This window comes from Diabrotica undecimpunctata, chromosome 6, assembly GCF_040954645.1.
Source record: "Diabrotica undecimpunctata isolate CICGRU chromosome 6, icDiaUnde3, whole genome shotgun sequence".
Taxonomy (NCBI): domain Eukaryota; kingdom Metazoa; phylum Arthropoda; class Insecta; order Coleoptera; family Chrysomelidae; genus Diabrotica; species Diabrotica undecimpunctata.
Genome location: NC_092808.1, coordinates 126,445,976 through 126,466,430, shown reverse-complemented (window position 1 = coordinate 126,466,430; position 20,455 = coordinate 126,445,976). Strand labels below are relative to the sequence as shown.

General features: G+C 34.4%; 1 protein-coding gene across 2 annotated transcripts in view; it reads left to right on the top strand.

The window, feature by feature from the left end:
- The window catches only part of LOC140443861 (neuronal acetylcholine receptor subunit alpha-5-like), a 32,310-nt gene extending 20,245 nt beyond the window's left edge, over positions 1-12,065 (top strand). For both annotated transcript variants that reach the window (XM_072535347.1, XM_072535348.1), the window contains exons 7-8: positions 2,624-2,793; positions 11,790-12,065. In XM_072535347.1, coding sequence (XP_072391448.1) covers positions 2,624-2,793; positions 11,790-12,002 — 383 coding nt within the window. In that variant the 3' untranslated portion in view covers positions 12,003-12,065. The remainder of the gene's footprint in view (positions 1-2,623; positions 2,794-11,789) is intronic.
- The last annotated feature ends 8,390 nt before the right edge of the window (positions 12,066-20,455 follow it).

The following is a 20,455-nucleotide window of genomic DNA, read 5'->3' as shown; positions in this document are numbered from 1 at the left end:
AATGCAAGTGTTCCCAATCGCTGGATAGGACGACGCAGTCACATTGAATGGTCTGCTAGGTCGCCAGATTTGAATCCCATGGACTTTTCTATTTGGGGTTATTAAGTAAGGTATATGTAAACCGACCTACCAATTTGGTAGAACTCAAAGGTCTACCAAATTGACCTTACTGTCCCAAAGTACAAGACGTGATTCTACCTTGGAACAAAATCAGTCTACATTTTTTTATATACTCAAAAAGGTATTTTTTAGTAGTTCTATGTATGACTGTATGAACCGAGGACCCGGTAGAAGGAGAATATCATGGCTGCGGAATTTAAGAACCTCAACGGAGCTGTTTCGAGCCGCAGCGAGCAAGGTCATGATTGCCAATATGATTTCCAACATCCGAAACGGATAGGAACCAGAAGAAGAAGAAGAATGTATGACTGTTTATTAATATTACTATAAAGATGTGATACAGATCGTTAAGTTTAAAGGTAGATATACACACTATAAATGGCAACACTGCGTGCCGTCGACTTTCCACGAACCTCAGTTGACACGTCTCCAGTTGTTTGAAGCAATAACAGCGTAGATTTTTAATTTCTTTTGTAAACAAAATGTCTGTTTATACGCCCGCAGAAAAGGTTCAAATATCAAAATGGTTTTATGGTGGTACTACTGGACAACAAGGTGTAGATTTATTTTCTGCGTTTTTTTGAAAGGAGACCAATTCCTTGTGTACAGTCAATTCATAACGTCGTTAATAAATTTGAGAGTTGTTATTGCCTCAAATATTGCAGAAAATGTCACGCTCAAGAAGTGTCGCTAGAAAAAGTTAAGGAAAGAGAATACCGGGATTACTCAAATTTGTGCAATAATCGAGGTAGATTTAACACGTTCAATGCGAAGCGTTGCTAGAGAGTTAGCAATGTTACTTTAACAAAAATATCGAAAAAGCACGGTTACAAGAATTTTAAATATTCGAAAACGCAGCAGCTTTATCCAGACAATTACTTTTGAAGATTTTGTGAAACTCTAATAAATAAGGCTAATACTGAACCAAATTTTATTAAAAACGTTTTATTCACTGATAAATCTTCCGTTTTGTTAGTAGGAAGACACAATCCTTCAATTACGATGTATTGGGCGCGGGAAAACCAACACAGACGTGTTGTTTACCGAACTCAACGTCCTCAAAAAGTTAACATTTCGACTGGCATTTTAGGAGACCACATAATAGGTCCATTTTTTATTGAGGGCAACTTGAATAGTAGAGTACAACTCGATTTGTTACAGAATCATATTCTTTCCGCTATTCTCAATATTCCTGATGTTAATTTGGAGAATGTTTGGTTTCATCAAGACGGCTGTTCAGTTCACAACGCTCGGATAATTAGAGAGTACTTAAACAATACTTCTCGAATCGAGTTATCAGTGAAACAGGTGGTATTATGTGACCTGCGCGATCTCCAGATCTTACATACATTGACTTCTTTTTTTTGGGAGACATTTTAAAAGCATCATCTACGATTATTCTGAGGCTAGAGCCCAAATTTTGGCTGAATTAAAGAACCGAATACGAGAAGTCTCCAATTCTGTTACAGCAGAAATTCTTAAATCTGTCCTCAGTTTTTATGACAGATTGGGATAGTGTTTAACCGTAGAAGGTCAAATATTTACATCATGTAGGGCATAAAGAATTATTTCTTATTTTATTAGGAATTATTTTTTATTTTCAATAAGTGTATGAATTTTGTTTTATCTTATTAAATAAATGCGCTTGAATTTTACATTTAACCACAAAAAATTGTTCACATTTATTAAAAACACCAAACACATTACAAATGCACCGCCTTATAAAGGTTTATCGAGTTTATGTTATAAGAAGTGAACCGGATTGAGTTACCGAAAGTACAAGCTGGTTATAGCCGCAAATGTCAAATATGGAACAAAAAATTTCGGTTTAGCAGTTTTGGCATGTTTTTATAATGCAGATGCTGTATGCTTCAAATATAAAAAGAGAAAGCTTTAGAAAACTACATTTTATTTTAAATAGTATAATCAAAATGTACTTTTTAAAAGCTTTCTCTCTTTATATTTGAAGCATACAACATATGCATTATAAAAACATACCAACACTGCCAACCGAAATATTTTATTTCATATTTCATTTCAAAAATCGACGGATGGAGATGCATATCCCATGCATTGTTATGTGTTACTAAATGGTTTTATTTTATCGTTTTTTGTCTAGGTGTGGCAGGGGATCGAAGAATTAAAATTACCTCATACGAGGCAATGTTGCCGATTTTAGCGCTTTATGTAGTGTACAATATCTAATCCAAAATTTAACGTACTGTATATGAAAAATCAACACTTCAAGTTAATTAAAACAGAAGTTTGGGATTGAAGAAAAGTGTCCTAAGGTACAAGGATCTTCCCTATGTAGGTATTGCTTTTTGAGAATAACGGCGCACATACACTAATAATTTAAGTACCGTTTTATCCCGTAGATAAAAAAATCTATTTAGAGTGTTCTAAATAGAAAGTAGCGGGTGTTATTCACTACATATTTGAATTTTTCTCTAGATGAACTGTAACAGAATATTCCATATTCTTAATATATTTTCTGTTTTAGTTCAATTTTATGTGCACTTTTTGTTTATAAGTGGATATTCTATGATTGAATCAGCTCTAGTGATCAGTCTCTCACGAGCAAATCAAACAAAACCTCTACCTTGGATAATTAAAAAACCGCTGACGGGATTATTTGGTCATTTACTGGGATTAGGCGAATATATCAAACAGGTTGGTAAGAAAAATAAGCTATCTTTATTGCCAACAGTTAGAAATATTGTAAGAAGGCGTTTAAGCAAAATTAACGCTATAACGCTATAATATTATAGTATATATGTTTTATATCAATATTATACTGACCCACAAGTTTGTTCAAAAATTGGAAAAATTAAAAGTGGCAAAATTTGTTCGAGAACCCAATTTTAAAAAATAAGCAAATTTAAATGACAGTATGTCCTATACGAGTCTGCATAACAAGTTGGCAATGTTACTTTTCACTAAATTATTATGCATAAGTACACTAATTTGCAACCAAAATATAGGAAGAAATCAGTTAAGATCGATTCTTGGGAATTTGACAAATCGAGTTTTATCGAGCTCCAACTATAGTGGGAGACCTGTACGGAATGCCATTATCATTATCGTCAAGAAAAAAGACTCTTGACCAATAGCAGCATGAACTGAATGTATAAATCATAATGATTATATTCCTATTCAAATCCAATATATTTTAATTCACTAATTGACTAATTCCTCCATATACCCAGCGCCGGTTTAATCAGGGGTATTTTCAGGGCTGTAGCACCGGCCGGTTGGAGGTTCCCGGGCGGTACGCGCGAAACCTGTGCTATTCTGAAATTATATGGTTATGGTCAAATAAAATTTGCACACAAATCCACATCATATAATAATAATAAAATTTTGTTTTATCATTAACTTTGAAACTTAACAATTTATAAATAAATTATTATTATTACCGTCGACGTATATGGTTTATGCACGGTGTTCAGTTTATGTTATCTAAATGTCAGATAACGTACAAACATGCTGCCGTAAAATTATATCATTTTACGTCGTTTAGAATAATGTGCGAACACTGCGTTTGTACCGCGTTCAAATGTACAACTAAACTACGGTAAGAGGCTTATCTTACATTTGAAACTATAGGTAATTATAATCTGTAAATAAAACATTAATACAATTAATATTCAATAGAAAATATGGAAGGGCTGAAACAACCTGGATCTTTCTGGCGTAAAAGGAAACAAGAAAAGCAGACGAAAAGAAGACGACACTACAAATATTTCCCAACCCGGTCCTAATTCTAGTGCTACTAGTGATAAATATATTCATATTCGACCACATAAACCTATTTTGAAGACTCCAGAATCAGTGCCAGAGCACTTAGTATCTCATGTTTCAAAAGTATTAGAAAATGATGAAGCAACCACCAGTAACTCGGGTAAGGCATATAAATTTTTTGTAACGAGGCTTAAATGCAAAAAGGTAACGGTGCCTTTACAAATAATGGTACAGGTACAGGACAATGACAAATGTTTTTTTTTATTTCTTTTCAGATCCAAAAACAGGATTTACCTAACTTTGATGAAAATGATTCTAAAAAAAAAACAGATATGCCAGTAAGCAAATATTTTATAAAAAAACTGGTTAATGGAGAAGTGGTTCGCCATGATTGGGCAATTTACTTCGAGAGCACTGGCAATATATTTTGTCTTTATTGTGTCTTATTTACAAAAAAAAGAACCAATTTAAAACAGGATTTTAATTATGCAATAAAAGTAGGGAAGATTTGACGAACATGAAAGATCCAATCATCATATAGATAATCTGAAAATTTATACGTCTCGCTTATTAAAGCAAGGAAGAGTTGATGTAGAACTTGAAAAGAAAATTAGCACTACGAAAGAATATTGGGTTAAAGTACTAGAAAGAATTATAGGTGTAATAAAGTTTCTGGCTACCAGGGAATTGGAATTTAGAGGTACTCATGAAAGAATTGGCGAAAAACGGAATGGAAACTACTTAGGTTTCCTGGAACTATTGTCAGAATATGATCCATTTTTAAAAGATCATATTACTAAACGAGCAAATTTAGGTAAGGGCAAAACGTCATTTCTATCAAAAGATATATTTATGTAACGAATTACTGAATATTTTGTCCAATCGAGTCATTGATGAAATTGTTAGACAAATTAAGGCAAACAAATACTATTCTATAAGTGTAGATTTAACACCTGACATAACACACCATGACCAACTTACAGTGATTTTGAGATATTGTAACAATAAAGGGAATCCCGTGGCAAGATTCGTGAGATTTTATAAAAACACTGGGCATAGCTCACAAGAACTTAAGGAAACAGTTATTGGGATGTTAGAGTCTTTGAAATTAGATATTAAGAACTGTAGAGGCCAGTCTTACGACAATGCCAATAATATGAGTGGCAAGTATTCTGGTTTGCAAGCACGTATTAAAGTTTACAATGATTTAGCTTTTTTTTTGCCGTGTGCTGCTCATTCTTTAAATTTGGTTGTCCAAAATGCAGCAGATTGTTGTCTGGGAAGCAACATCTTTTTATGTTGATAAAAGCTATCTACAATTTTTTCTGCATGTCTACATACAGGTGGGAGTTATTGTCTCGAGCAATAAAGGATTCGCCTGAGTCGGGGCAGACACTGTTACCTAAAAGAGTGAATGCAACCAGTTGGTCTTCTCAGTTTGATGCCGTAAAAGCGTTAAAAAGCAATTACGGTTTGATTAAAACATGTTTTATTGAAATGTCAACGGATATAAATGAGAAAAATGTAGTAAGAGTAGAAGCACCTCGGAAAAACTTGATTTGTTGGAAAACGGAATAATTTTATCGTTCTGGCTAGACGTTTAACAAAGGGTTAATGAGGTTAATTCTTCTACTTCAGGTGCCATCTCCGTTACGGAGGTTGGCAATCATCATAGCTATTTTAATTTTTGAGGCAGTAGCTCTAAATAGTTGTTTTGAGCTCCATCCAAACCATTCTCTCAGGTTCTTAAGCCATGAAATTCGTCTTCTTCTGATGCTTCTTCTGCCATCTATTTTTCATTGCATTATGAGTCGCAGGATGTCATAATTCTCGCCCCGCATCACATGTCCAAGATACTGTAGCTGTCTTTCTTTAATTGTAAGTACAACTTCCTTCTCTTTACCTATTCTTCTCAGTACTTCATTGTTCGTAACTCTATCTACCCAGGAAACCCTCATAATTCTTCTATAGGTCCACATTTCAAAGGCGTTAAGTCGTCTCATTGTGTCTAGATTTAACGTCCATGATTCCACTCCATAGTATAGTACACTGTATATGTAACATTTTGTTAGGCTTACTTACTTTACTTTATCGTGTCCGGACATGTCATTCATAAAATTTCGGCCCAGTATCGGGCTACGTCGGTTCCATCTTTGTTGGCGAGCCACAAATCTTCGAGGGTACATCGATGAGGACAGTTTCTGCATGTAAGAAGATGTTCCATATTCTGTGTTTCTCCACAGTCACAGTTCACATCATCTTGGTCGATTTTTCCCCATTTTGCCATGTTTGATTTTACTGGAGCGACCCCCGTTCTTATCCGATTCAAAGTTTTCCACGTTTTAAAGTCTAGGGACTGGCCGGTCCATTGAACCTGGGGAAGAGGAAAATACTCAGGCGGTTCATCCTGCACTGTTCCAAGGAAGCTTTTCCTAGATTTTAGTCGCTTTCGTGGTGTTCGAGCTTTGTATAGGGCATGCCGCTCGTCCGCGATCTGTTTAATTTTCTCTATGTGCTCTGCAACGCCTCTGCGTGTTGAGGGTTCTGCAAAACCCGCTGCTTTATATAGATTTGAGAGTGGCGTCGGTTTCATGCACCCCGTTACTATCCTGCATGTCTCATTTAGCGCAGTATCAACTTGTTTGGTGTGGGCAGATCTTCCCCAAACGTGGCACGCATATTCAGCAGTTGAGAAACACAGTGCCTGTGCCGTTGTTCTTAAAACGCCAGGACGTGCGCCCCATTTACTTCCCGTTAGCTTTCTGAGTATGCTGTTCCTAGTTGTTACTTTCCCTTTCGTTTTTATGCAATGTTGTCTGTAGGTGAGGGACCGGTCCAGAGTTACTCCAAGATATATAGGTTGGCTTGTGTGTTCTAATGTATTACCATTCCACACAATTTGGAGTTTTCGCTTGGCTTCCTTTGCGCGAAGGTGGAAAGCGCAGACTTGGGTTTTAGAGGGATTGGGTCTCAGGGAATTCTGCAGGTAGTACGCTGTCATTGTTTTTAATGCAGTTTCGAGTTTCTTCTCCACTTCTTCAAAACTATTTCCTTGAGCACATATTGCAAGATCGTCAGCATAGAGGAAGTGCTTGGTTTCGGTCGGCGTAGGTTGGTCGTTTGTATATATATTGAAGAGCATCGGTGCTAAAACACTTCCCTGTGGAAGGCCATTTTTTTGAACTCTCCACCTACTTACTTTACCCTCCAGCATAACGAAAAAACGTCTGTTTTGCAGTAAGGAATATACGACCTTACCCAGATGGTGGTCATTTAGAGTGTCGTATAATTTGTGGAGCAATGTTTTGTGCCTTACTGTGTCATAGGCTGCTGTCAAATCTACGAAAGCAGCCCCTGTTATAAGTTTTTCTTCAAATCCCTCTTCAATGTGTTCTGTTAGTGCGAGGACTTGGCCGGTGCAAGATTTGCCGGGTCTGAATCCTCCTTGTTGTGGGATGAGGTGCTTGTCGACATTTTTTTCTATTCTGGCGAGTATGAGTCTCTCGTATAGTTTAAAAAAGTGACACAACAGCGAGATAGGTCTGTAGCTACTGGGGTTTTCTGGGTCCTTTCCTGGTTTTAGCAAGGCTATTACTTTAGATTTCCTCCATGATTTTGGAATTTCGCAGGTTTTGCAGCACGTGTTATAAAATTGCAAGATCCAGTTTTTTGCTCCTTGGCCTAAATGTTTTATTTGTTCACTGCATATATCATCCACACCTGCAGCTTTCCCGTTTTTTAACCTGTTCATACCGTCGTGGAGTTCTTTTAGTGTAAAAGGAGTACCTAGGTGGTTTATCTCCGAGTCCAATCTTCTTCTAGTGTTTGGGCTCTTATATCGGTTCGTAGTTCTTCCATTCATAAGGAGTTGAGCAGCGACTTGGTTTGCTGTAACCTTGCAAGGTGGTTTATGTTCTTTTGGATCACCGCTAAGTTTTTTTACAAGGTTCCATGCTATTTTGCTACTATGTGTCATGTCCATTTTTTCCAGGGTCTCAATCCACTTTTCCTGTCTGGCTTGACTTAGCTGTTGGAGTAGTACTGCTCCGCAGTCAACCGTTTCTTGGCTAAAAGGGTCAGTGGAATAGAGGGTTTCGTATGTTCTCATTAGTTCTTTGGACTCGCTGGACATCCCGGGAACATATTGTTGTCTACATCCTCTGGGGATAGCTTTTCTAGACACATTTTTGAGTACCTCTACAAATTTTTCATAGTTCTTTACTTTTGGTTCAAGACTTAACAGCTCAGAATCTAGCATGTCTGCATACTTTTGCCAGTTTGCCTTTTTGAAGTTAAATCTCCTTCTGAATGGAATAGTTTGTGGTCTGACGATTGGAAAGATATTTATACCAATAGGTCTATGCTGAGTTTTTGGTATGGGGCCATATACTACTTTGGTACATCGGTCTTCGAGGTTGTTACTTGAAAAACAGATATCCGGGTTATATCCTCTTTTCCAGACTTTACTCTGAAAAGATGGTGGAAGCTTAGGATCATGGATTAACGTGAGGCCACTCGTTTCAGCCCATGCTTCTACTGCGTCTCCATTTGCGTCCGAATTTGCATAGCCCCAGAGTAAATTGTGACTGTTAAAGTCTCCCAGTATAAGCTGATTGGGTTGTGATTGGAAGTTAGTTGGGGGTGAAAATATAAAAGGCTGGTTTGGTGGCTTGTATACCGACGTTATTGTGCATTTTCCTATCTCAGTGGTTATTATCTCTATACCGCGTACATTTGTTGTTCCCACAGATGAGACTATGGTTTGAGTTCTCACAAATACCGCGCTTCCATGCTTATTGTGTGGTATCTCCGCAATCAGTTTCATACCGGAGACTTTCGGTCTCGCTGCAGTTAGGTCTCTGTGTGTTTCCTGGATGCACAATACCTCACATTTCGTGTTTTTGCAGAATTCTGATAAGATGTCTTGTTTGGCTGTAGTGATGCCCTCGATATTTATGCTCGCTGCTGTCAGTGTTGGTTCTGAGAAGAACCGTTGTGGCTTGATGTTTGCCATCTAATTTGGTATGGTCCGGTGTTGGAAGGATTAGCCGTCTACTAGTAGACGTTTCCAGGGGACGCCGTCAATAGTGCTTACTTTATAGTTGATGTGGCACTACCGATCTCGTGGAGGCTCCTTCCTTGTCCCCCATTTTGTTAGGCGTACTTTAAGAGCTAATGTTAAGTCTTTGCCACATAGTACCTTTTTCATTTTCATAAAATTAGAACGTGCTTTTTCGATTCTGACTTTGATTTCTGCAGTGTAGTCATTATTTTCTGTTATAAGTATTCCTAGGTAAGTGTACTTTTTTACTCTTTCGATCTGCTGGCCCTCTACTATCAAGATTTCGTTAGTATTATGGCTGTTTTTACAAATTTTCATAAACTTCGTCTTTTTGATATTGAGCGAGAGTCCGTACTTCCTACTACACATTACTATTTTACTTATGAGTCTTTCCAGGTCTTGTAAACTCTCGGCTATTATTACTGTATCATCTGTATATCTAATGTTGTTAACTAAGACTCCATTTACTTTTATGCCGACTGTTTCATTTTCCAGAGTTTCTCGAATTACCTCTTCAGAATAAGCGTTAAATAATAGAGGTGATAGTATGCAGCCTTTCCTGACTCCTCTCTTCATTTTCATTTCTTCAGATGTCTCTTTTTCAATTCGTACAATGAGGTTAATAAAGAGTACAAAAGGAAAATATGGATTTAAGCACAACCGCTCATCTGTTATTATCTTTAGCAAATTACTTTGATTTCTTACGTGATCGTTTTGATCACTACGAGGCCTTAGGAATGTTGTTAACAAGGAACGAAAATTATGCTGAGAAGAGAGAGAGAAGAGAAGAGAAGATTATCAAAAAAAAAATTGAAATTAGGAGAAAAGAATTCGGATGTAAGTTAAGGCCAAAAAGAAAAATTGCGAACACAATGTTATGTTTTTATAATAGACAATCTTAAGTCGGAGATTATTCGCCGACCTGATAGTTATAAATCTTGTTCAAGAGCATTTGAATTTTTGGTTAAACTAAAAACTACGGAAGATGAAGATATTTTCAGATCGGCAACCGAATTACAACAAAAATACGAGGAGGATTTGGATGAGTATTTTCCCCAAGAATGTGTTCATTTGAAACATTTGTTAACGTCTCTTCTCCAATTAAAAATAGACACTCCTTTAGAATTGGTACAGGTTTTATACGAAACTCAATATCTTCATTTCCAAATGAAGTGCAAATGCAAGTGGCGAACGCTCTCTTTCGACACTAAAAAGGGTAAAGACCTACTTACGAAATGCAATTTCTCAAGAAAATGTGAACTCCTTCAGCAGTTCTATCCATTAACGAGAACCTGCTAAATGAATTAAATATAAATGATATCGAAAATTTCGCTTCAGTAAAAGCAAGAGAACAAGCTTTTCAATAGTAAAGATATTTGATTAGCCTACCTCATGTTACCTGTTTGAATGTTATTAGGTACATTTTTATTTTACTGTTTGAAGTTAGCCCTTAATTTTTTTCTTGTATTTTGTTAGTATTCATTTAAGTTTGAAACCCAAAAAAGTTGTAATTGTTTTCCATATTTTAATAAACTTGTATTCAAAATATGTTTTGTTGAATTGAAATAAAATTAAGAAATAATATTTTTGAGCCTGTGCGCGGCATCCGTGTCAGCACCAGGCGACAGACTGTGTTAAACCGGCACTGCATATACCGTAAAAGAACTTCCTCGAAATGTTTGTCTATTTCATATTTTACTCTATTTAATATTTTTGAAGAGAAGCTTCTATACTGGCGTTGTATTATTCTTTTTTTTCTATAATAAAATGCTGAGGCGAGCGTCACGGAACTAGCGCCACAAGATGGCGTCGTCACGTGTAGCGTCACAAAATAGTGGTTTTTAACATTGTTTCACTAATCTCGATCAATTCGTTTCTAGTGATCATATTTTTACTCTAAGCAATTTTAAATTAAATACACGAAGAAGAGTATGTTTTGTGGTGAATATGGTAAAGCAGAAATGTGGTACAGTTTTATATACGATTTATAAAAGTTTTATATACGATTATTGCAAATTTATATAAAAACATATATAGATGTTGTTTGTGAGTATATAATTATTTTGTGTTTTATTTTCATATATTATAACCCCTGGGCGGTATTATACCATCAATGGGCACAATTACCAGCATGGTCTGATAATTCCGCCCGAGTATAAGTTTGTGAAAATAAATGTAATACTCCACAAAATATAATAAATCAACACTTTTTAGGCTTAAATAATTAGAAATCGATAATATGACCTTATTTTGACAGTAGACATTTTGTTTCAAGACCTACAGTTTTTGTTTAACTCAATAAATTGCTTAAGTGGGCGGCAATACCCGCACTTCCCCTAATTAATAGTCTAAGACCAAACTGCAGGATCACTACGTTCATAACGTAGTTAATCAACCTCACATTTTTACATACATTTAAAATTAGGAGAATACAGCGGCAATCCCTAATTTTCGACCATTTTTTCTCAGGCAAGCTTAGATCATCATATTAAGAAAAAAAATTGTTTTAATTTGATATAAAAAAATGTCATGACTAGCGTATTTTATTTAAAAAATTAATGAACGAACTAAAATTTTTGTTAAAAAATTAGTTACTATTACTTAATTGGGTCAAAAATATTTGCGGCAACTTTTTGAGTGGCAACCTATTATCCATGTATTCTCCTAATTTTAAATGTATGTAAAAATGTGAGTTTCATTAACTACGTTATGAACGTAGTGATCCTGCAGTGAGATCTTGTACTATAAGGCATTTGGCTTTTAGTCAGATCTTTCAAAACCATACAGGTCAGAAACATTCAAATTAGAGTGATTTTGTCGTCGAAAATATTGTATTTTTTTATGTAACTTTATTCTATTTTAGACCACTAGTTCCCATAAGAATGTAGAAGAGACAGATCATGGAAACCACGACTTCGTTCACTTATGTAATGGGGAAGACAGTTATGTGACTAAATCAGCATCCAATATATCATATAAACAAGACTGGATTTTGCTGGCTGCTGCGATAGATCGAATATTTTTTATATCCTTTTCGCTGTTCTTTATAATTGGATATTTTTGTTTAAGTAAATAGAAAGACCGTTAAATTGGCAATATTTTGTAATATTTACTTTATAATAAACCTTTTATCATTAAATAAGCATCTACAATTTTTTTTGTTCTAAAAGAACTACAACAAGGAGTTTCATCATCACTATAAATGATACTACTTCCCAAGCTGTATCCTACTGCCAAAAATTCCACGCCAGTCTCCATTGCGTATGGTCTACACTATCCTTTCACCTAAGTCTTCTGATCTGAGGGAAGTAGGGACAAGTCAAGATTCAAGATGAACTCTATTATCCGTCTATTATCCGTCCAATCTAATTTTATGGACGATATTATATCACTGCGATCAAAAATAATATCGCGTTTTCCAGATGCCATTTTCATAGATTCCACTAAATATTCTTTTTAAGATCTTTTAGAAATAGTTCATGTTCCCTGTCCATATATCACCAAAGGTAGTATCTTATATATTTTTAATTCTATTAACGTTTTATACGAATAAGCCCTATATCCTAAAAACCCATCCATAATGCATAATAAAATATCGTTCTCTTATCAGTTCAACTGCTCTTAACAGGATAACCTTCGTTATGATTAATATGCTTTACTTACTTCAGTAAATAATTCAAACCTACTTGTTACAGTCTGTACAGAATACTTTCAATGTAACAAACACCTGTCTATAGCTCTTTCAAATTAGCTGGAAACCATTTATACAAAGTATATAATCAAAATGTTTAAAAGGTATACATTTTTTAAAAATTCATAAGAAGAACCTGGTGGGGAGCAGATCCACAATCGTGTTTAACTTTTTACAAAGCCTTTATTAGGTTCATCCTGGATTACGGATGTACGTTCTATAAATCAGCCAGTGCTTATACCCTAAAACGATTGTAAATTACTTATATAAAATTGGTGCCGTCAACACCGAACTTTGTAAAACCTGCAATCTGGTTTGCGACTTAGATCACATTTTTATGCTTGTAGTAAATTTTAAATACAAAGACAAACAATTAATCAAAAAAAAAATGGCAAAAAATAGACCAGTACACATGGCATTCACAGATTTAAAAAAGGCATATGACACGGTCCCCAGAAAACAATTATGAAACATGATGAAGGAAATCCGAATAACTCAGAGGTTAACAGAAGCCGTAAAAAACCTTTACAACAACAACAAGGTAAGAGTTAAAACAATAAATAATCCAACGAATTTAAGACCACAAAAGGCTTATTGCAGGGATGCTCTACATCTCCGACACTGTTCAAGATATTCCTCGAACAAATATTAAAACCATGGAAAAGGAAATGTGAAGGGATGACCAAGTGGTAACGGCTCAAGATGAAGAAGATCTGTGCTATATGCTCCGAAAATTAGAAAAGGAATACACAAAAAATTGACTGGAAATAAATCTAGAAAAGACCGAATATTTAACAACAGAGCAAGAACCGGTGAGAAACTTGGAAATGGATGGACGATAATAGGGAAATTAACGGCACTGACAAATTAAAATATTTAGGATTCATACTCTCAAAAAATGGAACCTAGCAGGAGATAACCAGCAGATTAGCACAGACAAGAACATGTATTAAACAAATGAACGGGGTACTGTGGGATAGACAGATTACCAAAAATACAAAGAAGAGAATTTATAACACCTTGGTACGCAGTATAATGACCTATGGAGCAGAGAATTGGGTAATAAATAAACGAAATAGGTCCAAAATCACAGCAACTAAAATGGAGTTCATGAGAAGAAGCTGCAGAGTGACAAAAATGGATCGCATCAGAAATGAGGAGATAAAACCAAGAATGGCAGTAGAACACGACATACTCAGCTACATCAAAGAAAAACGTTTAATTTGGTATGGACATGTGAGAAGAACAGATCATACAAGGTAGATAGCAAAGATTTCGGATTGGAGCCCAATAGGAAGGAGGAAAAGAGGTAGACCACGAAGATCATGGAGGGTTGAAGTGGACGAGGCCATATAAAGACGAGACCTTGGAGATGGAGAATGGCAGAACAGGAAGGACTGGAGATGTTGGCTGAAAGAAGGAAGGCGGCGACAGCTGTAAAAATCCTTATATAGATAGATAGATAGACAAGTACAAATATTCTTAAGTTTATTAAATTAACTGGCTGTATGGCAAACAGCCAAAGCCATATCAAAAAAAGTTTATTAAAATGTGCAACATAAAACTTTAGTACAGGTGTTAAGCTCGTTACCTCTGTTGAATTGCCAAATACTTTCTACCTTTCTACCTATAGTTTCCGTGATCTACCCTTTAGGTCTGTGAGTCACCTTGAATGACTTTTAGGTGCGAAAAGTACCTAATCCTAGTTCCTCTCCCATCGTAGTTCTTCTTTTAATTTTCAGAATAGTAGTGTAGTTAGTTTAGTTAGAATAGGTTAACGTTATTACACATTTGCTGCTGGATGGAAGGGCACTTAAGCCCGAATGCCAAAAAAAACTCTTTCAAAAAAGTTTAACCCATTGTAAAAAATATGTTTCAAATTAAAAATTTGAACCACATTCTTAACCACATCATTTGTAGCTGCATGAAAGGAAGTGAGGTGTGATCTTTAACTCAATTCAGACTTTAAAATGTAGGAAACTCTTCTACATTTACATTAAGTCTACATTTACATTAAGTAGGTAGACCAAAACGAGAAAAACTTTCTTTAAATACCTCAATGGTTTTTAGTAAAGAAACTCTTAATAATAAAAACTTCAGGTCCTGTCGAATCAATAAGTAATTAATATGTTTACTCAAAAAATTCCCTAATCAGCGGATCGTCACTCCAGCCTAGGGCTGGTGTGAGGTAATTAAATTTTACGGCTTTTTCGTCTGGGAATGTACTATGGTCTGTTTTTTAACCAGGAGGAGTAATTCAAATTTTCCGCGCTGTAATGCTTGTTTGTAATTGGTCCAACCGCAGGCAAGTTTACTCCACTAAATTATAACATATTGACACTAATGACATTTGTGAAATTTTAAAATTCAATATTTAAGTATATCGACGATTTTTTGTATTTTCTGCGTTATTCCTTACATTTTTAGATATTTCGTTTGTATTTATATAAAAAACAGTTCTTTTCAGAACTATTTCGCGACATATTAGTGTTATTAAGATAACAATGTGGATTCGATGCCAAGTACTAGTGGTAATTATTCCTCTACACCTAAAAAATGTCGGGTAGATTTGGGTCATATATCTTCAAATGAGAAACAAAACATGATTTGCTTATACATTATAAACATGTATAAATAAACAAATCAAAATTGATAATTCTGGAATGAAAATAACAGCCACGCTAGCAAAAATAAAATAGGCAACAGGTTAGTTTTGCAGAATAGTTATTGTTAAAATCAAGATTTACTAAAGTAATGCTAATTTTATTAGCACATTACTTTAGCTTGTATTGGAATATAAGCAGACTTCAACAGTAGTATTGTAAAATTCCATTGGCTTTTAGATACCATTTTATCACGAATATATCGCTTTCGTATACGTTCTTTTTACGATTTTCTTCTTTAATGTGATAAATAAACTCTAAAAATTCTTCAACTTTTTCATAACAGTCCAACATTTTTTTATTGTAATTAGAAATACTAAATAATATATATTGGAAGTGAATTCGAAAAATTATTATTCAAACCCAAAAAAGAAGATGTATTTGGTGACTTTTCTAGTAACTTTCTTGGGTGTGAATCTGTCTTTTTAGTTTACTCCTCCTGGTTAAAAAACAGAGTATAGTAGGTATCATCATATTAATATTAGGGTTACGTGGATATAGTCGAATTTGTACCGCCAAAGCAAACTGTATTGAAATAAAACGTTAAAGCCACACTTGTGTATCATAATATGAAAGTAATTTTTTTGTGCTTGGAATTTACCAGGTCCACTGATTTTTCAGTAGATCTACTGATTTCAACTTCAATTTACTGAAACACTATATTGATCTACTAAAAAATATGTAATGATAAAATCATGTTCAAAAAGTGATTATTATCTCAGTGTTCAATTACAAATTTAAAAAAATCTATTTATTGATATATATCCATTATTCTCAATTTACTGAAGAAATAAAATATGACCTGTCAACCTTTCTGGTGCCGGTTTAGGCTTCAGTCAATTCCATACGATTATGCGTCCCCTCTCTTTCCTTGTCTAAGTTCCAAACTCACAAGGTCTACATTGGCCTTGGTCATTTAGAAGGTATTTTTCTATTCCTTTCGCTGTTACAATAAAAATAAAAATAACAACCTTAACTTAACAAACAAGACCCAAAAGTTTTGAATAAGGCCATATTATAACTAAAATTATGACTTCGCCGTTTTTTATTTCCCGTTTCCATTGGCCTCCGTTATTTAGAAGGTATTTTTCTATTCCTCTCGCTGTTACAATAACAACCTTGACTTAACAAACGAGACCCAAAAGTTTTTAGAATCACCGTATCAAATCGAACTGCCCTGGGAAAAACTCGCAATCAGACAGGTGTACCAGAAGATACATGATACAATCAGATTTGAACCCTAAAAAATCTCCTGGATACGATCTGTACTACGATAATTCTGTACTTAACACAGATATTAAATGTAATCCTAAGAACGGGTTACTACCCCATCCCATGGAAAGTAGCACAAATTATTGTAATACCTAAGCTAGGTAAACCTGCAGAAGACATTTAATCATTAAGACCATCAACCTACTGCCGATGCTGCCAATGGTTTTTGAAAAACTACTTTTGGATAGGCTACAAATTCTTGTAGAACGCCAACTAATACCTAACTACCAGTTTGGATTGAAACTGAGACTGAGACAAGAACATGGAACATGCCACATCAGATCAGAATATTTCGATTTCGTCGGATCACATGGAGATGGAGATCGCTTCTAAAAATGTTAGATTGGCAACATCGCTTTGTCAGTATGTCAGTGTCAGTTGTACAGTTGACACGACAACACCACAACAGTTTGTTGTTGTTGTTGGTTGTTGTACTTGACCTGTATTTTATTGGTTATAATAAACAAGTTTTGTTTTTCAGGATTATATATTAATTTTGGTTTAATTTATTTATTATGGAAGCTAAAATTGAAATTAAGGAAGAATTAAGGGAATATGACCAAAGATATGTGGATAGTTTGTTATCCCCATCACCAATTCCTGAAGACTTTAAAACTGAATCTGAAGAGAAATTCTTAGGTGAGACACATAATAAAACATAAGTATTAAAAATGTGGTGTAGTCTCTTACTTTAATTTTCGATTTAAGTAATATAATAGTGGATTTTCTATATTTTGGTAAATTTATCTTATTGTAGATTTTATTTAATGTCCCAAATATCATTTACAGGGCTTGTATGAGATAATACAGGACCAAATTTTCACTTTGCTCATTCTGGGAGAAGTCTACTTGTCTATGTACATTGCACACAACAAGAAAGACACAATTACAAGAAGATCCTATTAGGTTCTTGTCCTTAATATGTAATAACAAATGCTTACAATGTTTTTCTGTATATTACTTTTACTAAATACTTTTTTAATTACTTCACCAACATTTTTGGAGTAACTATCTAATAGCTCTTTGATTATGAATAAAAACAGGTGAGATTGGCACACATATTTTTTGAAAGAGTCATCATCATGGTTTCACAGCTCTTTTAGAACCCTGACCTTCAAAACTTCCTGGACCATTCTATTCTGTCACATCACTGGGGATTTCCACTTGTGAGCACTGATCTTCTTGGCATTTTGTGTTACTCCATCTATCCACCTTAGCTTTGGTCTGTCCCATTTGATCATTCCCACTTATTGCACTGTTGAAATTATTTTTATAATGTTTGATTCTTGGGCCTGGACTACATGCCATACCCACTGTAGACTTTCTCATGAGCATAATGTAATGTATTTTCCTTCAAATTTATGCTTTTATATATTCTTTAGTTCAAAGTTATAGCTGCGTCTTCATATTCCATTTTCATCAACTACTCCGATTATTGTTTAAACACAAATGAGACATAAATGTCTAAAAATTGTGTAAATATTAATAAGAAAAATTGTTAGATAAGTAATATTATTTTGTAAATTTTAGAAGTTCGTAGTGATTTCTGATTATAACCTCAAATCACACTATCATGAATGTTTACCCTTGTATTTCTTTACATATAATACGATATTTTTTGTTTTTCTGGATATCTATATTAAATTTCAATTTATTTATTAGTTATTTAATTTAAAGTTGACACTAACGAAGAGTTTGAGAAACATGACCAAAGATATGGCGATAACCAGCTATCAACATCAATAAATCTTGAAAATATTAAGAATGAACCAGAAGGAGAATACTCAGGTGAGACAAATAATAAAAACATAAATACTAAATAATGTGATATGATCTCTTACTTTAAATTGAAGTTTAAGAATAATAATTTTCAAAATTGTGACTTATTTTTAACATTGTAATACTACAGTCAGTAAGGTCCGGACTTCACTAGTAAAACTCTTTTTTGTAGAATCTATTTCATCTCTTCATTAACACTTTGATGCATTTTAGTTGAACAATCTGGCTTGGCTCCAAATTATGCCTCAATTTCAACTTATTTTCAATTAAGAACATGTTTATTTCCTATTAAAAATACTAGATAACATTAAATCTTCTATACAACTCAAAGTTATAATGACTGTGCACAATCCTTGCTTTTCACACATTCTGCCCTGTATTATTTCTGCTGTATATATTATCATTATATAGCTTTATTTTTAACTGAAAAGCAGGTTATTCAGTCAGGGATTCTATGGACATGGCTATGATGTCAATATTGTCTGTTTATCTGACCACTTTTACAGATTTATTAAAGATTGTGTTTACTATAAAAGATTACAGCTCCCAGTTTGGGTACTTTGCATAACTTTGCCCCAATGCTCTGCAAAGTTTCCGATAGGGTACCTCCGGAGACACAGAGGCGTCGTATTTGGTTAGTTACTGTATTGCCCAAGCAGGAGAAATACTTAATGAAAAGTTTCTTTGGAGAAAATAAACTTAATTGGACGACAATGCATGATAGACGATGGTCGAGGTTTCTGCCTACCAGTGTTACAACTTGCATCACGTAACTGAATCGGTACAAGTGAAAAAAAAAACAAAATTTTATCAATGTTATCACTATTGGTGAATTTCTGTTTGTATGTGCTGTGACCGAAATTTTCATCGCAACCCCACTTACTAATAATAATGAATGATTTGACAGGAGACAAATTGTTGATAACTTCACGCTGTGCAGAAACTAAATGTTTGACAGTTTTATCTAAAATGACCTGAAATTTAGTTTCTGCATGCGTCTCGTTAACAAGAATATGTTTCTCAATACGATAACACTCATCCTTACCTTTCCTAATACTATAAAGGTATGGAAATACCTAATGTCCCGCTTTCATGCTCCACTTCCGAGTCTATTTATATCAATTACTGGATGACTTGGAGTCCACATAATATGCCAAAGCTTTCTCTTTCGTTAAGGACCTTTCTTTTGTGCAGTCACTCGACGTTACAATTTGCTTCATCTTCTTACATATGTCGGCACTTTCACTAGCATCCTTGATAACTGTCGCCAAGTTCTTAAGTCCAGATAATTGCACTGACACTTCCGCAGCTACCACTAACTTGGTTGTACCACGTGCTTTAACTAAGTCATCAACTCGTCTCCTTTTGCTTTTATCGCTGCACTCGCTAAACTGCTTCCGTGGCCGCCCGGGATTGGTAAGCATACCAGATGTGGATGGCTCAGAATGGTAAAAGGAATTTCTAGTATCAAATCTAAATGATTTGACAGGAAGCGTTCTCAGCACTTTTTTTGGACAATTTGGTTGAAAATCTGCAGATAGAATTCTTTGTTTCTCTCAGTGCCCGTGATACCCGAGAAATCATGCTTCGATGACAAAAACTTGTGTAACATGCAGTTTTGCTTCTCTTTTCCATTTTTAAGCCATTCTTCAAAAAGGTAAAATTTTGAAATAGAGTACATGTATGCTGAAAAATAGTTTTACAAAAATGTACTAATAAAAATTATAATTAAAAGTAGAGGCTAGCAAGTATCACATGAATAGAGGCATTTATTTTTTGGACTTATAAACAGTAAACATAAAGAAAAAGTCTCTAAATAACTGACCTGTGCTTTATTTATGTTATTAGCGATATAAAAAGTACTCAATTTTTGGTTCAAAATCCATCATAAAAATATATTATATACACTAATAAAATCACTGATATATATATATATATATATATATATATATATATATATATATATATACATATATATATATATATATATATATATATATATATATATATATATATATATATATATATATATATATATATATTATCGCAATAGTCAAATTACAATTATTTTCAAATATGCTTACTCATTTCCTTGTATACTAACCTTAACAGCACATTATTAAT